At 39.3% G+C, this 20,520-nt stretch overlaps 1 protein-coding gene across 4 annotated transcripts in view; it reads right to left on the bottom strand.

The window, feature by feature from the left end:
• The window catches only part of Esco1 (establishment of sister chromatid cohesion N-acetyltransferase 1), a 77,088-nt gene that overhangs the window by 26,917 nt on the left and 29,651 nt on the right, over positions 1–20,520 (bottom strand). For all 4 annotated transcript variants that reach the window (XR_009058307.1, XM_057789021.1, XM_057789022.1 and 1 more), the window contains 4 exons: positions 9,522–9,630; positions 7,806–7,869; positions 5,411–5,525; positions 2,842–2,973 (listed from right to left, as the gene is read on the bottom strand). Coding sequence is in view for 3 of the 4 variants with exons in the window: in XM_057789021.1 (XP_057645004.1) it covers positions 2,842–2,973; positions 5,411–5,525; positions 7,806–7,869; positions 9,522–9,630 (420 nt within the window). In the remaining variant the exon portion in view is untranslated. The remainder of the gene's footprint in view (positions 1–2,841; positions 2,974–5,410; positions 5,526–7,805; positions 7,870–9,521; positions 9,631–20,520) is intronic.

Raw genomic sequence — 20,520 nt, 5'->3', positions numbered from 1 at the left:
AAAGTAGAAAGTAAAGGCCTTTTTTATTATTTTTTTCAAGATTTATTTATTTATTAAGTATATAGTGTTCTGCCTACATGTGCGCCTGCAGGCCAGAAGAGGGCATAAGGTCTCATTATAGACAGTTGTGAGCCACCATGTGGTTGATGGAAATTGAACTCAGGTCCTCTGAAAGATTAGTCAGTGCCCTTAACCTCTGAGCCATCTCTCCAGCCCATGCTTTCTTTTTTCTGGGGGGTAGGAGGATTTGGGTTTTTTGAGACAGGGTTTCTCTGTAGCTTTGAAACCTGTCCTGGAACTAGCTCTTGTAGACAAGGCTGGCCTCAAACTCACAGAGGTCCGCCTGCCTTTGCTTCCCAAGTGCTGGGATTAAAGGCATGCGCCATCAATACCCATTATAATAATGCAATGTTTCAAAATAGTCTCTACCTCAAACATTTCTTTTTTAATTTTTTATTATTATTTTAGAGGCAGGGTTTCTTTGTGTATTACTGTCCTGGAACTCACTTTGTAGTCCAGGGTGGCCTCTAACTCACAGAGATCCTCCTGCCTCTGCCTCCAAAGTGCTGGGATTAAAGGTGTGTGCCACCATCGCATTTCAAAACAGCAAAAGTTAATGACATCAATATGACCAACTGCTAAATTCAACTTCTTCTCTTGAACTTATCTCAAAATAAAGCAGTCACTAGCTGCACTCCCTAGTGCTCCATCCACCTGAGGAGGAGCGGCAAAAGCTGGACCCAGGCTACTACAGTACACTGAGGCATTACGAGACACCCAGGCCCTGTGCAGGTGATGACTACATTTTGTACTCTAAACCATCTTCTCCCAGAACCTTGAAAAAGCAGAGTACCTATTTCTTGAATGGATTTTTTTTCTGTTCCCCTCAGAAATCAAGAATTTTCTTAAAATTAAACCTTTTAAATAGATTAGTTTTTTTTATATTTTTAAGAAACTAAATGAGCTAGACAGTGGTGGCACATGCTTTAATACCAGCACCCAGGAATCAGAAACAGGCTCATCTCTGAGTTCTAGGTTAGGCAGAGGTAAACAGAAAAACCCTGTCTCAAAAGAGAGAGGGAGGGAGGGAGGGAGGGAGGGAGGGAGGGAGGGAGGGAGGGAGGGAGGGAGGGAGGGAGGGAGGGAGAGAAAGAAACTAAATGAACATGAGAATTAAATACTTTAAACTGAATACAAAGGACTTGTATCTGGTTCACTCTGTAATTAGATAGCTAACAGCACCAGTTTCTTTTCTAGATGTACAGATGTTAACAGTCAAATTGTTGTGGTGCACACCTTTAATCCCAGCACTCAGTAGGCAGAGGCAGGAGGATCTCTGTGAGTTTGAGGCCAGCCTTCCATAATGAATGAGGAGGATAGCCAAGGAAGATATACAGAAAAACCCTGTCTTGAAAAAACAAAACAAAAGCAAAGAATGTTAAGAGCCAATTTAGAAAGGCCTAAACTGCAAAGGATAAACCATCAAATTATAGCCTATATCCATGCATACACATTCTATTTTACTTAGTGAAGTTGTAGGAAGTAGTATGTGTGGAAATATATAAGAAATAAGGAGGCCGGGCGGTGGTGGCACACGCCTTTAATCCCAGCACTCGGGAGGCAGAAGCAGGCGGATCTCTGTGAGTTCAAGACCAGCCTGGTCTACAGAGCTAGTTCCAGGACAGGCTCCAAAACCACAGAGAAACCCTGTCTCGAAAAACCAAAAAAAAGAAAAAAGAAAAAAGAAATAAGGAATTACAAAGGACAAGCAGAGTAGGGAACCAAAAAAGAAGGTCTCACATAGCCTGGGTAGCAGTAACACTGGAAAAATGATAAAAGGTTCAACCATGAAGGAATGAACATAAACCACTGAACTAAATCAAGTACATGAATTTACACAGGAGGCTATTAAGACCTTTAAGTGATCCATACCTAGTACCTAATGAAATGAACTAGTGAGCTCAGTTCAGATATCCTGGAGGTCTTATTAATGTCAATGTACAGTACATAAGGTAAAGTGTAGAATTAAAAAAATAACATCTCAATTACAGGTAAACAAATTATACTAAATTATAACTTTACAAATCGCTGAACTGATCAAAACTGCGAACAAATTTGCTCTTTCCAGAAGCAAATATTAAACAAACCTATTATGCCTTAAATGCATTTATGATTTTGTACACAAATATAATTTACATTTAACTTTGTAAAGACAAACTCTAATAACAGGAAACCAAACCACCTATTTGACCAGATATACACTATAATCTCCAAATACAGATTTCAATAAGATACATGAACATTTATTATAGATTGATCCACAGTAATTATTAAAGTCAAAGGAAAGTTTTAAGAACTATGCACAGCTGGGCAGTGGTGGCACATGCCTTTAATCCCAGCACTCAGGACACAGAGGCAGGCATATCTTTGAGTTTGAGGCCAGCCTGGTCTATAAGAGCTAGTACCAGGATAGGCTCCAAAGCTACAGAGAAACCCTGTCTCAAAAAACAAAAAAAAAAGAAAGAAAAAAAAAAAGATCTATGCACAAGCTAATTAATACAGTCAGAAAGTTACAATAACTTTTTGAAAACCAATTACACTGAAAAACATAACCTAAGTTAAAAATCCCACAGTAGCAACCTGCTCGGAAAATTCCCTGGATTTTATATTCAGCTTTGTTTTAAAGGAAATCAATATCCATGCATGTCATGCATGCTTTGTATATATTATTGATCTCTAAGAACAAAAAAAATTTCAACAACTTAAATTTGGCAATTCATTTCATTAAAAGTCTAACCTAATTACCTGCAATGTATGCTTTAATTCACAAAGTCTACTTACCACATACTTCACAGCACTTATAAACTGGTTGTGGAAAAGTAGGTGCTGGGTTTCATCTTCTGGATTTGAAGCTGTATAAAGCATTCCACAGATATTACAGGACACTGCTCCAAACCTTTTGTGTCCAGCATCCTATTTATAAAAAACAAACAATGTTTTCTTTCTTGCCAAAGTAACTATTTCTGAACACAGTCTCCAAAACTATGTGAACATAAAACAAGAATTGCTTAATTTATAAGCAACATGTAAATTAAGATATGGAAGTCTAAGATCTGCGGGCAGTAAATCTGCGCTCTAACTTCCACATGGACACAAGAGCATCCCCCCATCAAAGTTATACTAAATTAAAAAAATTTTTCTTTTTTTTGGTTTTTTTTTTTAAAGATTTATTTATTTATTATATATACAACATTCTACCTCGATGTATGCCCACACGCCAGAGGAGGATGCCAGATCTCAGTACAGATGGTTGTGAGCCACCATGTGGTTGCTGGGAATTGAACTCAGGACCTCTGGAAGAACAGCCAGTGCTCTTAACCTCTGAGCCATCTCTCCAGCCCTTTTTTTTGGTTTTTTGAGACAGAGTTTCTCTGTAGCTTTGGAGCCTGTCCTAGAACTAGCTCTTGTAGACCAGGTTGGCCTCAAACTCACAAAGATCCGCCTGCCTCTGCCTCCCGAGTGCTGGGATTAAAGGCGTGCGCCACCACCGCCCGGCCTAAATTAAAAATTTTATCTAAACAGCTAGTACACTGGTACAAGTCTCAAATCCCAGCCCTTGAGTTTGCTGGTCAGGGAGCCTCGCTGAATTGATGAGGTCCATGCTCAGTGAAAGACCCTGTCTCAAACACTAAGGAGAGAGTGACTAAATACCTTCCAGAATCTGTCCCTCACACACAGGCTCATACCTGCATCACACAGTCCATTTTAATAACCTGTGGACTTGCTCAAGAGCTTACTACATTTAAAAGAACTGAGAAAATATGTATCAATATAAACTTAGTCCAAAGGTACCATATAATAAAAAATTTATACAGGAAAGCTAATTTATATTTCATATTTAAAATAATTACAAACTAGCGAAAATAATGCATTATTGCATCTACCGGGACCCACATGGAAGAAGAAAACCAATTCCCAGCATATTTCTTCTGACCTCTATTGAGGCACTATGGCACAGGTGTGTGCACGCTCAAGCACCTGCACACACACACTAAAACTTAACTTAAAATTTTTTTGGGAGGGGTTGGTTTTTTGGGACAGGGTTTCTCTGTGTAGCCATGGCTGTTGCCCAGCGGTAATGGTGCACACCTTTAATCCCAATACTTGGGAGGAAGGGGTAGGTAGATCTATGATAGTTCGAGGCCAATCTGGTCTACAGAGCAAGTTCCAGGAGAGGCTGCCAAGTTACACACAAAAACCCTGTCTTGAAAAAAAAGCAATTAGCCAGGCCACGGTGGTGCACACCTTTAATCCAAGCACTTGAGAGGCAGAGGTAGGCAGATTTCTGTGAGTTCAAGACCAGCCTGGTCTACAAGAGCTAGTTCCAGGACAGGATCCAAAGCTACAGAAAAACCCTGACTCATAAACCAAAAAAAAAAAGAAAAAAAAAAAAAAGAAAAGAAAAGAAAAGGAAAGGAAAAAGAAAAAGAAAATAAACAAACAAATAAATAAGAAGGGGGTGGGAGGAGTTAACCCTGGCTGTCCTCAAACTTGCTTTGTAGTCCAGGCTGGCCTCGAACTCAAGAGATCCACTTGCCTCTGCCTCCTAAGTGCTATGATTAAAGGCATGCGCCTCCACCACCTAGCTGGTAGTACCTGTTTAATTCACACTGTTATACAATCTCTCAAACTTTTTTCATTGCAAAACTAAGCTCTACATCCATTGGACAATAACTCCTATTCTCCCATCCCTTCAAATCTCTAGCGGCCGCCATCCTACTTTCTTGGCACCTCGGTGAGTAAAATCCCATGGTCTTTTTCATGACTGACTGACTTCACACAACATATGGCCCTCAAGGCTCATCTGTGCTGCACAAGTGTCGGAATCTCTCTTAAGGCTGATAAGTCACCACTGTGATTATACATTCATCTACCAATGGACAGCCAAGTTTCTACTATCCTTTGGCACTGTATGGACATGTTATACAGTTATTTGTACTAAATTCCAAGTCATTTTAATATTTAAATAAATTTCTGGGAGGAGGTAGTGCTCAAGCTACTCATATTATTATTATGGGAAGAGGAGACTATAATAACACCAGGAATGCTTTCTATAATAAAAATTATAATGGTCAAGAAAGAATTAGTTTGTACTTTAAGAACATTGTACCAGATTGTTGTACACTCTTTAATCCCAGCACTCAGGAGGTGGAGGCAGGCAGATCTCTAAATTTGAGGCCAGCCTGGTCTACAAAGCAAGTTCCAGGACAGCCAGGACTGCAAAGGGAAACCCTGTCTGCTTGGGGAGGTGGGGGGTGGGAGTAGAAGAAAAAGAAAAAAGAATCTTGTATAAATAATTCATTTACAACCACACTTATTGGTAATAGTAATAGGTAAGTTGTATACTTACTATGATCAGCTGTTTTTCATCCACTTTCTCGGATTCTTTCAGTCTCAAGGCCTTTGGAATTGTTATCTCCAAATGAGAATTATACTTTAGCTGAGAATGATTTGATGGTATATCTCTTTAAAAAAATTATTAGATATTATATATCTATATAATGTCAATCATTAAAGACAAGAACTCATTTCTAGCAAAAAATTTCAATTTCAAGGAGGAAAAAAGATAACTTTTTAAAAATCAAAGTGAGCAGGCTGAGCAGTAGTGACTGAGCGGTGGTGGCACGTGCCTTTAATCTCAGCACTCAAGAGGCAGAGGTAGGCGGCATCTTGTGCTGGTAGGCAGCTTGTTCAGGCAGCAGACACATCAAACCCAGGTACCCAAAGAGCCACCACGAGCATGATGAGATGTGCTGCTTGAGGTGGATGTGCTGGAGGGCACGCTGCAGTGCCCAGAGTCTGGTGGGTGTGCTGGAGGGCACGCTGCAGTGCCCAGAGTCTGGTGGATATGCTGGAGGGCACGCTGCAGTGCCCAGAGTCTGGTGGATGTGCTGGAGGGCACGCTGCAGTGCCCAGAGTCTGGTGGATGTGCTGGAGGGCACGCTGCAGTGCCCAGAGTCTGGTCGTCTTTCCCCCATCAGGCATGGGATCCCCAAAATGCTTCTGACTGACAGAGGAAACCCAAAAATAACCTTGCTAGCACCCATGCTGGCATTGTGTGACTATATCTATGGTGATACAATCTGTTAACTACTTATGCCATAACATGTGACCCAATGGCACACAGAACACAATGATTCTGAACCCGTGTATATTTTTTTTTCCTGATTAAAAGTTCAAAACCAAAAAGAAGGGGGGAAAAAGAGAAAAAAGAAAGAAATCCTGGCATTTGCAGCCACACATATATGCCTGGAGGATATTGTGTTACATGAAATTATCAAGGGTAGAAAGTAAATAACTGTAAAATCTCACATTTGGAAGGTAAAGGTTAACCTCAAAAAATAGTAAGTTGCCAAAGCTAGGAAGTGAAAAGGGAGACTGTTGTCAGATTGGAGCAGCTGCAGCTGAAAAGAAATAACTTCTAATATTCATAGCACATAGGGCAACTGTGTCTTTCAAAATAGCTCTGAATGGACTGTCATTGCTTCCTACACAGAGAAATGACATGTTTGAGGTGGTAACTATGCTAGTTACTCTCATTCAATCATTAAACGAGATACCTATATTGAAAGAGCACAGTGTATCTCATAAGCATGCATTATTACATCAATTATAAACTTTTAAGTCAAAGCCAGGATCTGTGTAAGTTTGAGGTCAGCCTGGTCTATAAAGTGAGGTCCAAAACAGCCAGAGCTACAGAGAGAAACCCTGTCTTCAAAAACAAACAAACAAACAAACAAAATGTTCAAAAGGAAAAGAAAGCTACTAATTATCAAGAAGCAAAACTGTGGGGTCTACTGTTGCTTGAATGTCTTAGGATTTGAAGTTTTAGGCACCTAAAGTCCTAAAGACTATCTGGTGGTCAGACTCACCGACCACTGGCATTAAAGGGAGGCCTTTCCTTTCCTTTCCTTTCCTAAAGCACTCTCACACGTCTACACCATCCAGTGTTTCAGAGTGAAGGGAAACAACTCCTACTACCGCTGGCAGCGTAAATCAGAACAACTGTGAGAAGAGATGAGCTGGGAAGTCATGCCACATACATACTCACGCAAGTGGGCAAACTTACGTCTTCACTGAATAAGCTGTCACTATTATTTAACAGAAAAAAAGCTACCGACAAGCAGAACGTCAATTAAATAGATAGCTACTGAAGAAACCAAGAAATGCGCTCACAAGGAAATCAAAACAAAATTTAGAGGTAGGAAGGTAATATGCTCAGAACACATTAGCTTTAAAAGAATTTTTTAAACTTGACAGTGATAGCACATGACTTTAATCCCAGCACTCAGGAGGCAGTCAGGTAGATCTCTGCGAGTTCGAAGCCAGCGTGGTCTACAGAGCTAGTTCCAAGACAGACTATCAAGCTACAGAGAAACCCTGTCTTGAAAAAACAAAATAACAAAACAAAACAAAAAGAACTTTTTAAAAAGGTTACTACTTGAATAGGCACAGAAAAAGTTCAAGGACACTGGAATACCTTTAAACCCAGCACTCAAGAGGCAAAGGAAGGTAGAACTCTGATTTCAAGGTCAGCCTGGTCTAAACTGTAGATCGAGGACAACCAGGGCTACACACAGAGAAAGGAGAGGGGTGGGGGTGTGGAAAAGAAGGAAGGAAAAGGAAAATTTTCAACAGCAACAAAATGGAAAATGTGAGTAAATTATGATTACTAGGGTTGGGTTGCTAAATAACAAATCTAAGAACTCTCAAGTACAATTTCTTAAATGAAAGTGATGCCTTACCTGTGCTTGCTGTTGATGGACGCTTCATTACCGAGTACACTATGGGACTGCTTAGGAGCTGAGCCTGTGAGTTAATAAAGCACATGAATCGTACAGTGAACTTATTTTTAAAATGAATGAGTGAGTATTTAATGCCTGCATGAATGTCTAGACCTTCAGAGGCCAGAAGAGAGCATCATATCCTCTGGAACTGGAATTACAGATAGTTCTGAGCCACTATGTGGGTGCTGGAAATTGAACCTGGATTCTCTAAGAAGAGCCAGTGCTCTTAACTGTTGAATCGTCTCTCCTGTCCTATGAAGTTAATAAAAGAAACCATGAATGTGAAAAAGAGCATGGAGGAATATATAGGAGGGTTAGAGAAAGGAAATGGAAAAAATGACATAATTATAATCTCAAAATAAAATTTAAAATAAACAACTAATAAAATTAAAACCACCCTTTTGGAAATCACCTTTCAAACAGAGGCAGAAAGCTTTGCACTATAAAGTCAGACTAAGGAGAATACAAAGAGGTCTAGCAGATTTAGCTCTTTTTTGTTTTTTGGTGAGTTTTTTTTTTCTTGTTGTTGTTGTTGTTGTTGTTGTTGTTGTTACTTTTTCAAGACAGGGTTTCTCTACAGAGCCCTGGCTGTCCTGGGAATTCACTCTTGTAGACCAGGCTGGCCTTGAACTCACAGAGATCCATCTGCCTCTGCCTCCCAAAGGCTGGGATTAAAGGGTGTGTGCCATCACCACCCAGGTAAAATTTTATTTTTTAGAATGTTAACTATAGAAATAATTAAATTCAATTAAGGCACACTATTTTTCAGTAAATGGAATTCTCATGTACTATACTCATTCTTCCACTACTCTGAGTGAAATGTGGGCACTCAGTAGCAGCTAACCAACACTATGCTCCAAGTCTAATTTTTCTTTAGAGGAAATAATACAATTAGGGTTCTAGATCCTCTGTTGCTTCATTTGACATAGGTGAGTAAACATCTATCCAACAGTTCACATAATATTGAAACTCATAAGGTTAGAAAGCTTTTGTGCCTGGGGCGGGGGAGGTGCACACCTTTCATCCTAACACGTGGGAGGCAGAGTCAGGCAGATCTATGAGTTCAAAGCCAGCCTCGTCTACAGATTGAGTTCCAGGACAGCCAGAAAAACACAGAGAAACCCTGTCTCTGAAAAAATGAAATGAAATAAAATAAAATAGAGCTTTTGTACAGTGTAAGTGGAAAATATGAAACATAGATAAACTTTTAATTCAAAGACAGACTCACTGAGTATTGAGGGTTAAAGAGAAAAACCCACAAGGGTAAAGCACAAATAGATAAAATCTGAGAAATAAGCATATACCCTCAACTTAAGCAATTCATTAAGGAGTCCTTCTCTACAGAATTCAAGAAAGGAGCTACCAAAACAAAAGAACATTAAGTAGGCACACAAAAGAGAGACATTTAAGTACTCCCCCAGTAGAAGCAATTCCCCTGAAAGAATTAATGATAACCACAATTTCAAAACTACACTAAGAAAGCAGGGTGGTCATGGTGGTTCCAAGACTCAGGAGGCAGAGGCAGGTGGATCTCTGAGTTAGAAGCCAGCCAAAAACAAAAACAAAAACCATAACAATGGTTAACAGACCTATTTCACATAAAAATTTTCTCTTAACAGTAATAAATACATCATTTAATATTGTAAAAACAAATAAAAAATGTCAAAGTATTACCTGGAAATTTTCTGTCTCCATCAATCTTTGCTTGACTGGGAAGAGTTGAAGCAGCAGTGTCTTCTAACGAGTTCTTCTCCACCTTAGATACCGAACATAAGCTGAAATTCTGAACACATATGCCAACATTTTTAAGTCAGTCTCTGGGATTTATTCTAATACATTTCCAGCAAATTCTGACTACTACAAATGTTTTCGTAGCAATACTTCATAATTGAGTAATTCTCACAGATATGCCTAAAGTTAGTTGTTCATTATATTGCAAAAAGTTACCATCTTAGTATCAGTTACCATTAGTACCAATGCTAAATTTAAAACAGCTTACCGGATCTTTAATCCCAGCACTCAGGAGGCAGAGGCAGCCAGATTTGTTAGTTCAAGGCCATCCTGGTCTACACAGGACAGCAAGGGCTACATAATGAGTCCCTATCTCAAAACACCAAAAAGCCCAACACACGCACGCGCACACACACACACATACACACACACACTCACACACACACACACACTAAAATGACAGTATTTTTATGTGAAGGACCAAGTAAAATATATTAACACCAATTTCCCGTTTCTTTCTGCTCCATTAATTTGACTAGGTAATCTATATGCTTCACATTAAATTTCTATATTGACCTGACCAGCCTAGAGTAATATTTTCCTTTATTAAACTTGAACCTGAAACAGCAGTGGCAACCTACACCTGTGAATCAGCATCAGAGGTCAGACAGAGAGAGCCCCACAGCAGCCTGCTAGAGAAACAGCTACCCTGCTGCATCACAGCTAGAGAAGCAACCGCCAGAGCTCTGGCCCCACTTGCACCTAGAGGAGTGACCTGGACACTGCCCTGCCTGTACCCGGAGCAGCGATCAAGCAAACCACAGCCACCAATTGGGGGAAGAGGGAATCCCTGAAGCATAGAGTACCAATTGGAAGAAGAGATGGGTAGACAACAGTGTAAGAATACACTCAAAAACATAAAGAGTAATACAGCACCACCAGAAACAAGTGGATCTACAACAGCAAGAACTGAACATCCCAATTCAAATGAAGCAGAAAACCTAAAAATAACTTTATGAAGGTGACTGAGGCCCTTAAAGAGGAAAGAAAATTCCTTTTAAAAAAAATGGAGGAAAAGACAAAAAAAATTGGAAGAAATCAACAAATCCCTTAAAGAAAACCAATCAAAAAACAATCATTTGAAGGAAATGATTCAAGATTTAAATGCTAAAATAGGGGCAATAAAGAAAACATAAACCGAGGGAATTCTAGAAATGGGAAATCTGGGTAAAAGATCAGGAACTACAGCTGCAAGCATCAACAGAAATACAACATATGGAAGGGAGAATCTCAGGTGTTGAAGATACTATAGAGGAAATGGATTCATCAAAAAAAATGTTAAATACAACAAACTCTTAACACAAAATATCCAGGATATATGGAACACCAGGAAAAGACTGAACCTAAGAATAATAGGAATAAAAAAGGGAGAAGACCAGCTCAAAAGGCACAGAAAATATACTGCACAAAATCATAGAAGAAAACTTTCCTAGAAAAAGAAATACCTATAAAAGTACAAGAAGTTTATAGAAAACAGAATAGACTAATACCAAAAAAAAAAAAAAGTCCTCTTGCCACATTAATAATCAAACACTAAACATACAGAATAAAGAAAGAGGACTGAACCAGCTACCTAGAAGTGGGAGCCAGGAGCCAATCCAGTTCCGGGAAAATGGCAAACCAGGACCGAGCCAGCAACCTGGTCCAGAGCAGATCTGAGATAGCCTGAGACAGCGAACTCCACCGGAACTGGTACAGGGAGTGGAGCCAGTGAGCCAAAACCAGAGACCAGTGAGGGTGCATACGTGAATCTGGGACCTTCAAAGGATCAGACCTAAGCCAGGACCCCTGTAGTTCTGGGCATGAATCTGGGACCTCCCAGGGAGTAGGCAAGAACCAGAGATCTCTGCGGGTCCAGGCATGAGTCTGGAACCTCAGAGGGAGTAGGCCTGAGCCAGGACCTCTGTGGGTCCCGGCATTGGTCTGGGACATCAAAGGAAATAGGCAGGAACCAGAAACCTCTGCAGGTCCAAGCATGAGTCTGGGACCTCTGAGGGAGTAAGCCTGAGCCAGGTCCTCTGTGGGACTGGGAGCATCCGAGCCTGGGAACTTCGAGGGAGTAGACTGGAGCCTGAGACCTTTCCAAGACCAACCAAAAATCAGGGACCTCTGTAGGAACGTATTCAGACTAAGGACATTTCCAGAAAAAAGTCTGAGCCGACAACCTAGACTAGAGCAGGCCTGAACAGCAAACTCCAAGGGAGTGGAGCAAAGACTGGGAACGCTGAGCAATCTCCAGGAACACAGAGTGACCATTGGGGTAACTAGAACTGGCACTGACTGTACCACAAGAACAACCATCTGAGCCTTGGATTCACTGGCACCTAGAAGATTAATCAACAGAATCACAGACAGTCCCAACCACACCTATTAGAGGAAAAGATGAGTAGAAAAGGTAAGAATACACGCAACACCACAAAGAGCAACACGACACCAGTAAAACCTAAAGACCCTACAACAGCAAGACTTGAACAACCAAATAAAGAAGAAAAAGACCTAAAAATTAACTCCAGAAGAATGTTTGAAACTCTTAAAGAGGAAATGAGAAATTACCTCAAAGAAATGACAAAAAAAAGGAAGACATTAGCAAATCCCAAAATATCCTGGAAATATGGGACACAATGAAAAGCCCAAACCTAAGAATAATAGGTATAAAAGGAGAAGGAAGTTCAACTCAAAAGCACAGAAAATATATTTAATAAAATCATAGAATAAAACATCCCCAACCTAAAGAAAGATATGCCTATGGAGATACAAGAAACTTACAGAACACCAAACAGACTGGATCAAAAATAAAAAAGGGCCCTTGCCACAAAATAATCAAAACACTAAACATACAAAGTAAAGGAAGAATATAAGAATATAGAGCTGCAAAGGAAAAAAGCCAAGTAACATATAAAGGCAGACCTATCAGAATTACACTTGACTTCTCATTAGAGACACTGGTCATGGTCAAGCGTTATGCAGACATTAAGAGACTACAGATGCCAGCCCAGACTACCATACCCAGCAAAACTGTCAATCACCATAGAAGGACAAAACAAGATATTCCATATATTAATATAATTTCTGTGTAATTATTCCAGGCATAAGCTAGCCGGGCAGTGGGACACAGGCCACCCCTTCTACTACAGACTGGTCCCTCAACGTGGTCTACTAACTCCACATAAAACCTGAGAGGGCTTGAAAAGGAATTCTAGACACACAGGAAAAAACAGAGTTTAACACAGCTTTTTGCTGTTTGCTAGGCATGCCGCAGAGAGATTTCCTGACTCAGCAAGAGCAGGAGAAAAAAAGCCGCGCCATTTTAAAACAAGGCTTCCTGGGCCCTGCCACTGGTGCGAACTTTGGCTATGGAACATTTGTGGGCCCAGATGTTCTGTGCCTACTCCGGATCGGAAAGAAAGTACTCTGAGACCATGCCTGTGACTCAATGCTCCCTGCCTGGGCAGGTGGCGGGATCAGGGTTACTAGGCATGAACAAGCAGGAGAGCATAGTGAATTTCTGCCGCCATACAGAGAGATGTTTCCTGGCTGCACACTGCTCTGCGTGGCCGATTTGGTTGTAACTCATATAAAAAGGATTTATGTATGGCACGTTCCTTCTCCTGGTTGGACTGTTGAGCACAGTTCCTACCTGGCGGCCCCAGAGCTAGCAGAAATAGTATGTCCACCATTTTGAAATTGGAGAAAGGTGGACTCAACATCCAGAGCAGCCACAACCTACCTGCTTAGCATTTTAAAAGCTCTTCAAGACAGTAGAGAATTAAAGACAATGCAATAGGACAGATTCAGAAATAAAAGACCTCTAAATGGGTCATACTGTTAGATAGACATACACAGGCTTGTGAGAGAAAAAAAAGAGTATTAAAAAGTCATAAAGTAAAAAGGGTAAAGTCTTTAAAGAGACAGAGTACAGATAATAATGAAGAAAAATAAGCCACATGAAAATGGAAAATTCACAGAGAGTCTGGATTATGTTTATTGTGTTTTCTTTATTTTTTTGACTGTGAAGGAGCTAAGTACAGAGAGACATTTCATTGTGTGGTCTGATAAGCTAAACCAGCATGTATGTTCTAAAGGTATCATGACTTCCAAATTTGTGTCTAAGGATATGCTTTGGAAAAGAGGTTCTTCTTTTGTTTTCACAGAAGATGAGACACTGTGAATTGCTTCTAGACCAATATGGTATGACAGACCACGCCCTCCTGAAAGGTTGCCGTAAACACCCTCAAAAAATTACTTTATTCAACTGCTGAGATGAACCTGGCACATAGTTTACACCATGAAAGACCTGATTAACAGTGCCCCCATTCAGCATGAAGCAGTTTGGAGAAAAATAACTGTGCGCATATTCTCAAATATTGTTTATAAATGCTCTTTTACATTTAAAGGGGGCTATGATATAGATATGAATAATTTGCATTGGTATGGATTTTGCTTTAGTGATATAAATTTAAGGTCAATTTTGTTATATGTATATGTATTTCTGATCTTGATTAAGGTATTGTGATTGTGTAGTTCATTTAAAAAAGTAATGTATAATTAGGAAATATAGGATAATGAATAATCATCAATAATAGTCAAGCTTTTAGTCATGTTAGATTTTCTAGATATATAGAGATATATTTCAGTTAGTAGGCATTCTTCATATCTTTCAAGGACTACAGAATATGGCATTTAATGTTTTAATAACTTAGGGCTTTTCATGACAATGAGACACATCTGCCCCTGGCAGCACCAATCTACTTCAAGAGGAAGTTGGGCATCGAAGAGGGTCCTTGTGGAGTTGATTAGCCATTTGGGCAAGAAATTGCTCTTGCCTGGACTGTTGCATAAACTGGACACAAAGAATCCACAAAGAGAGGACTGCTGAATTTGCCTAATGGTAAGACAATCCATCAGGGTCCCTGATTAATGAAAGAGTCTGCAAGACATTCTGCAGGATACAAAAGAAAGTGATTGAACTGTCTTTGAAATTTCCTGCTTCATGGAAAAGTCTGTTGGATACTATGGGCCCGAAGGCCGAAGATGGATGCCCCAATGGTACAGAAAAACTTTGGGTGACTGTCCAGGCAGGGAAATGTCTCTGTCATTTCTAGAGTTTTGGAAGTTGCTTACTTCTTGTTTACTTAGGTAATATTATATCCTTCTGGAGTCTTTGATGGAGGTAAAAAATGAGTAGTTATTATTATAGTTTTCCTTAGTCATGATAAAAGATAAAATAGATATAAATATTGTAACTGTAATTCTTGCTTGAAAACTGTTTTGTTATATGTAATTTTACTATGTTAAAGTGAAAGCCTTTCTTTTTTGTTTAAACAGAAAAGGGGAAATGGTGTAGGATGTGTTGCTTTCATTGGTTGAATAAAGAGACTGCCTTGGCCTTTAGATAGGGCAGAAACTTAGGTAGGCGGGAAAGACAGAACTGGATGCTGGGAAGAAGAGTAGAGTCAGGCAGACGCCATGAAGCTCTGGCCTGGGACGGACATAGGTTAATCTTTCCTGGTAAGCCACGACCTCATGGTGATATACAGACTATTAGAAATGGATTAAACAAATACGGGAGTTAGCCAGTAAGAGGCTAGAAATAATGGACCAGGAACTGTTTAAATGAATACAGTTTCTGTGTAATTATTTCAGGGCCAAGCTAGCCAGGCGGAAGGACACAGCCCGCCGCTCGTCATTTTACAGATTTAACCAATACCTAGCCACAAACCCAGCCCTACACAAAATACTAGAAGGGACAGGCTAACAGACTGGATAAAAAACAGAATCCATCCTTCTTCTGCATACAAGAAACAAATCTCAAACTCAAAGACAGACATCGCCTCAGAGTAAAGGGTTGGGAAAAAATATTCCAATCAAATGGACCTAAAAGGGTGTAGCTACCCTATTATCTAACAAAATAGACTTCAAGCTAAAATTAATCAAAAGAGACAAAGAAGGTAATTTCATATTAGTCACAGGAAAAATCCTACAAGAGGAAATTTCAATACTGAACATCTATGCCCCAAATACAAGGGCACCCTCATATGTCAAAGAAACACTTCTAAAGATTCAATCATACATTAAACCCCACACACTAATAATGGAAGACTTCAACACTCCCCTCTCACTACTGGACAAGTGAGTCAGACAAAAAGTGAACAGAGAAATAAGGGAACTAAAAGATGTTATGATTCAAATGGACTTAACAGACATCTATAGAATATTCCATCCAAACAGAAAAGAATATACCTTCTCAAATTGACCACATACTCAGAAACAAAACAAACCTCAACAAATACTAAAAATTGGAATGACCCCATGTATCTTATCAGGTCAACAGGGCTTAAAACTAGAAGTCAACAGCAATACTAATACCAGAAAGCCCACAAACATAGAAATTAAAAAATGCTCACCCGAATAATCAAAGGGTCAAGGAAGAAATAAAGGGAGAAATTAAGGACTTAGTAAAATTCAATGAAAATGACTACACAACATACCCACACAGCAGAAACTGACTGAACTGCCTTTGGAATTTCCTGCTTCATGGAAATGTCTACTGGATACTATGGGCCTGTAGGCTAAAGATGGATGCCCCAACGGTACAAAAGAACTTTGGGTGACTGTACAGGCAGCAAGATGTCTCTGTCATTTCTAGAGTTTTGGAAGTTGCTTATTTCTTGTTTGCTTAGATAATATTATATTCTTCTAAAGTCTTTGATGGAGTTGAAGAATGGTTAGTTATAGTTTTCCTTAGTTATGATAAAAGATAAAGTAGATATAAATAATGTAACTGTAATTCTTGCTTGATAACTGTTTTGTTATATGTAATTTTACTATGTTAAAGTGAAAGCCTTTTTTTTAAACAGAAAAGAGGGAAATGATGTAGGTGGGTCTTCTATCTATCTGTTGCTTCATTGGTTAATTAATAAAGAAAACTGCTTGGCCTGATAGGGCAGAATTTACATAGGCGGAGTAGACCGAACAGAATGCTGGGAAGAAGGCAGTGAGGCAGACGCCTCAGGCAGACACTATAGCTCTCCTCTCCAAGATGGACGTAGGTTAAGATCCTTCCTGGTAAACCACCACTTCGTGGTGCTACAAAGATTATTAGAAATGGGTTAATCAAGATGTGAGAGTTAGAGCCGGGCGGTGGTGGCGCACGCCTTTAATCCCAGCACTTGGGAGGCAGAGGCAGGCGGATCTCTGTGAGTTCGAGACCAGCCTGGTCTACAAGAGCTAGTTCCAGGACAGGCTCCAAAACCACAGAGAAACCCTGTCTTGAAAAAAGCAAAAAAAAAAAAAAAAAAATGTGAGAGTTAGCCAGTAAGAGGCTAGAACTAATGGGCCAAGCAGTGTTTAAAAGAATACAGTTTCCGTGTAATTATTTTGAATAAAGCTAGCTGTGCGGGGAGCTGGGCGGGAACACAGCCCATCGTTCCATCGGCTCCATCTACAGGTCTCCTGAGTAAATTGGGAGCGTAGGTACCTTGGGGGAGGGTTTATGGGGAAGGGAGAGGCGGGGGAACAGAGAAAAATGTAGAGCTCATTATAAACCAATAAAAAAGAAAGAAATTAAGAGCTGCAAAGGAAAAAGGCCGAGTTACATACAAAGGCAGACCTATCAGAATTATATCCAACTTTTCAATGGAACCAATGAAAACCAGAAGGTCCTATACAGACACTAACAAATCACAGATGCCAGACCAGACTACTATACCCAGCAAAGCTATCAATCAACATAGATGGAAAATATAAGACATTCCATGACAAAATCAGATTTAAACAATATCTATCCACAAATTCAGCACTACAGAAAATACTAGAAGGAAAACTCTACCCCAAGGAAGTCAACTACACCCACAAAATCACAGGCAAAAGATAATCCCATACCAGCAAATCCCAAAAAAGGGATATGAGCACACAATACTACAACTGACAACAAAAACAAAAAGAACAGAAACTAGTAATCAATGCTCATTAATATCAATTAATATCAATGGCTTCGATTCACCTATAAAGACACAAACTTACAGAATAGATACGAAAACAGAATCCATCCTACTGCTGCATACAAGAAACACTCTTCAACCTCACGGACAGATGTATCACCTCAGAGTAAAGGGTTGGGAAAAGATTTTCCAATCAAATGGACCTAAGAAACAAGTTGATGTAGCTATTCTAAAATCAAACAAAATAGACTTCAAACTAAAAGTAACCAAAAGAAATAAAGGACATTCCATATTTGTAGCAGGAAAAACCTATCAAGAAGTTGATTCTAAACATCTATGCCTCCACATTTGTAAAAGAAACATTACTAAAGCTTAAATCACATATCAAACCATACACACTAATAGTGGGAGACTTCAACACACTACTCTCACCACTGGACAGGCAGGTCAACCAGACAGAAACTTAACAGAGAAATAAAAGAACAAAAGTTATGACTCAACTGAACCTAACAGACAGCTATAGAACATTTCACCAAACACAAAAGAATATGCCTTTTCTTCTTAGAAACTTCTCTAAAATTGACCACATACTTGGTAACAAAGCAAACCTCAATAGTTAAAAAAGAAATAAATAGACAGACAAATAAATTAACTAATTAATTAGTTAATTAATTAATTAAAGATTGAAATAACTCCCTGTACCTTACTGGATAACCAATGCTTAAAGTTAGAATTCAAAAACAACTTTAACTGCTTTCTGCAAACTCATGGAAACTGAACAATGCTCAACTGAATCACTACTGGATCAAGGAAGAAAAAAAAAGTTAAAGACTTCCCAAAGTTTAATTAAAATGACAGCACAACATACCCAAACTTATGAGACACAATAAAAGCAGTGCTAAGAGGAAAGTTCATAGCACTAAACGCCTACATAAAGAAGTTAGTCAGATCTCACAACAGTGAATTAACAGAACAACTGAAAGCTTTAGAACAAAACGAATAAAACTCACACAAGAGAAATAGGGTGAAAATAATCAGACTGAGGGATGAAATCAATAAAATAAAAACAAAGAATCAATGAAATAAAGAGTTGGTTCTTGGAAAAAATCAACAAGATAGACAAACTAACCAAAAGGCAGAGAGAGAATATCAAAATTAACAAAATCAGAAATAAAAACAGGAATGTAAAAATAGACACTGAGGAAATCCTGAGAATCATCAATTCATATTTCAAATATGAAATATATTCTGTTAGAATTCCTGCATTGTAGTGGCCCCGAACTGCTGGGGCTGACATCACTGGCCCCAGCATGTCATTATGCCTGAGCAGAGCTCCCCTTAGTCTCTGTGCACTGAAGCCTGAGGAGACCTCAGGACCTCTGACAGGACCCTCCACCCTGGAGCCTTGGCTGGAGCCACAGCCTCTGCAACAGCTGTCTCTCATCGCCTGTTCCCTCCACCAGAGCCTCTGACAGCACAGCAGCAGCATGGCGGCATACACACAGTGGCAAGATGTACCCCCCCCCAACTCCCACACACACCACAAACACCATCACCCTCCCCACCCCAACACCATCACCACCCCTCTGGATCTGCAGGCACAAAGGAGAATTGCCAGGAGGCGGCCAGGGCCAATGCCTAGGCAACTGCTGGTCAATCACATTTCCTTCCCCTTATCCCTGTCCTTCCCTAATAAACTACGGTTTATTTCTCACGGCCACAGGAACATGTACTCCTCACAATTAGATAATTAAAAGAAAATGAACAATTTTCTGGGTAAGTACCACATACCAAAATTAAATCAAGACCAGATAAACAAATCTACCTATATTTATATTTATATAGAAACAATCATCAAAAGTCTCCCAACCAAAAAAGCCCAGGGCCAAATGGTTTCAGTGAAGAATTCTATCAATACTTCAAAGAAAAGCTAATACCAATACTCCTCATTTGTTCCACACAATAGAATCAGAAGAAACACTGCCAAACTCCTTTTACAAGGCTACGATTACCCTGATACCCAAAAGACACAAAGACACTACTAAGAAAGAGAATTACAGACCAATCTCATTCATGAACCTTGATGCAAAAATACTCAATAAAATACTGGCAAATCGAATCCAAGAATACATAAGAAAAATCATCTGCCATAACCAAATAGGCTTCATCCCAAAGATGAAGGGATGGTTCAACATAGAGAAATTCAACAATGTAATCTACCATATAATATAACAAACAAATTGAAAGAAAACACATATACTCATCTCAGCAGATGCAGAAAAAGCCTTTGATAAAAATCCAACACCCCCATCATAAAAAAGGTCGTAGTGTTCAAGGATACAAGGAACATACTTAAACATAATAAAAGCAATAAAAGCAACTCAACAGACAACATCAAAATAAATGGACAAAACACAAAGAGATCTCACTAAAATCAGAAAAGACTAGGATGTCCTCTCTCTGTCCAATTTATTCAAGCACTCAAAGTTCTAGCTTGAACAAAAAGACATCAAAAGGAGATGAAGGGATACAAACTGGAAAGGAAGAAGTCAAACTTTTGCTATTTGCTGATGATATGACAGTTTACATAAGTGACCCAAAATTTCCAACAAGGAACACCTAAAGCTGATAAACATCTTCAGTAATGTGGCAGGATACATGATTAACTCAAAAAAAAAATTAGTATCCCTCCTATACAAAGATAATAAATGGGCTGAAAAAGAAATCAGGAAAACATCACCATTCACAATAGCCACAAACAACTTAAAATTTCTTGGAGTAACTCTAACAAAACAAGCGAAAGACCTGTATGACAAGAACTTTAAGTCTTTGAAGAATGAAACTGAAGAAAATATCAGAAAATAGAAAGACCTCCCATGCTCTTGGATAGCTAGGATTAACATAGTAAAAATGGCAGTACTGCCAAAAACAATCTACAGATT

The sequence above is a fragment of the Chionomys nivalis genome, chromosome 14, assembly GCF_950005125.1.
Source record: "Chionomys nivalis chromosome 14, mChiNiv1.1, whole genome shotgun sequence".
Classification (NCBI taxonomy): Eukaryota; Metazoa; Chordata; class Mammalia; order Rodentia; family Cricetidae; genus Chionomys; species Chionomys nivalis.
Note: the sequence above shows the minus strand (reverse complement) of the source record. Positions and strands in the feature narration are given on the sequence as shown.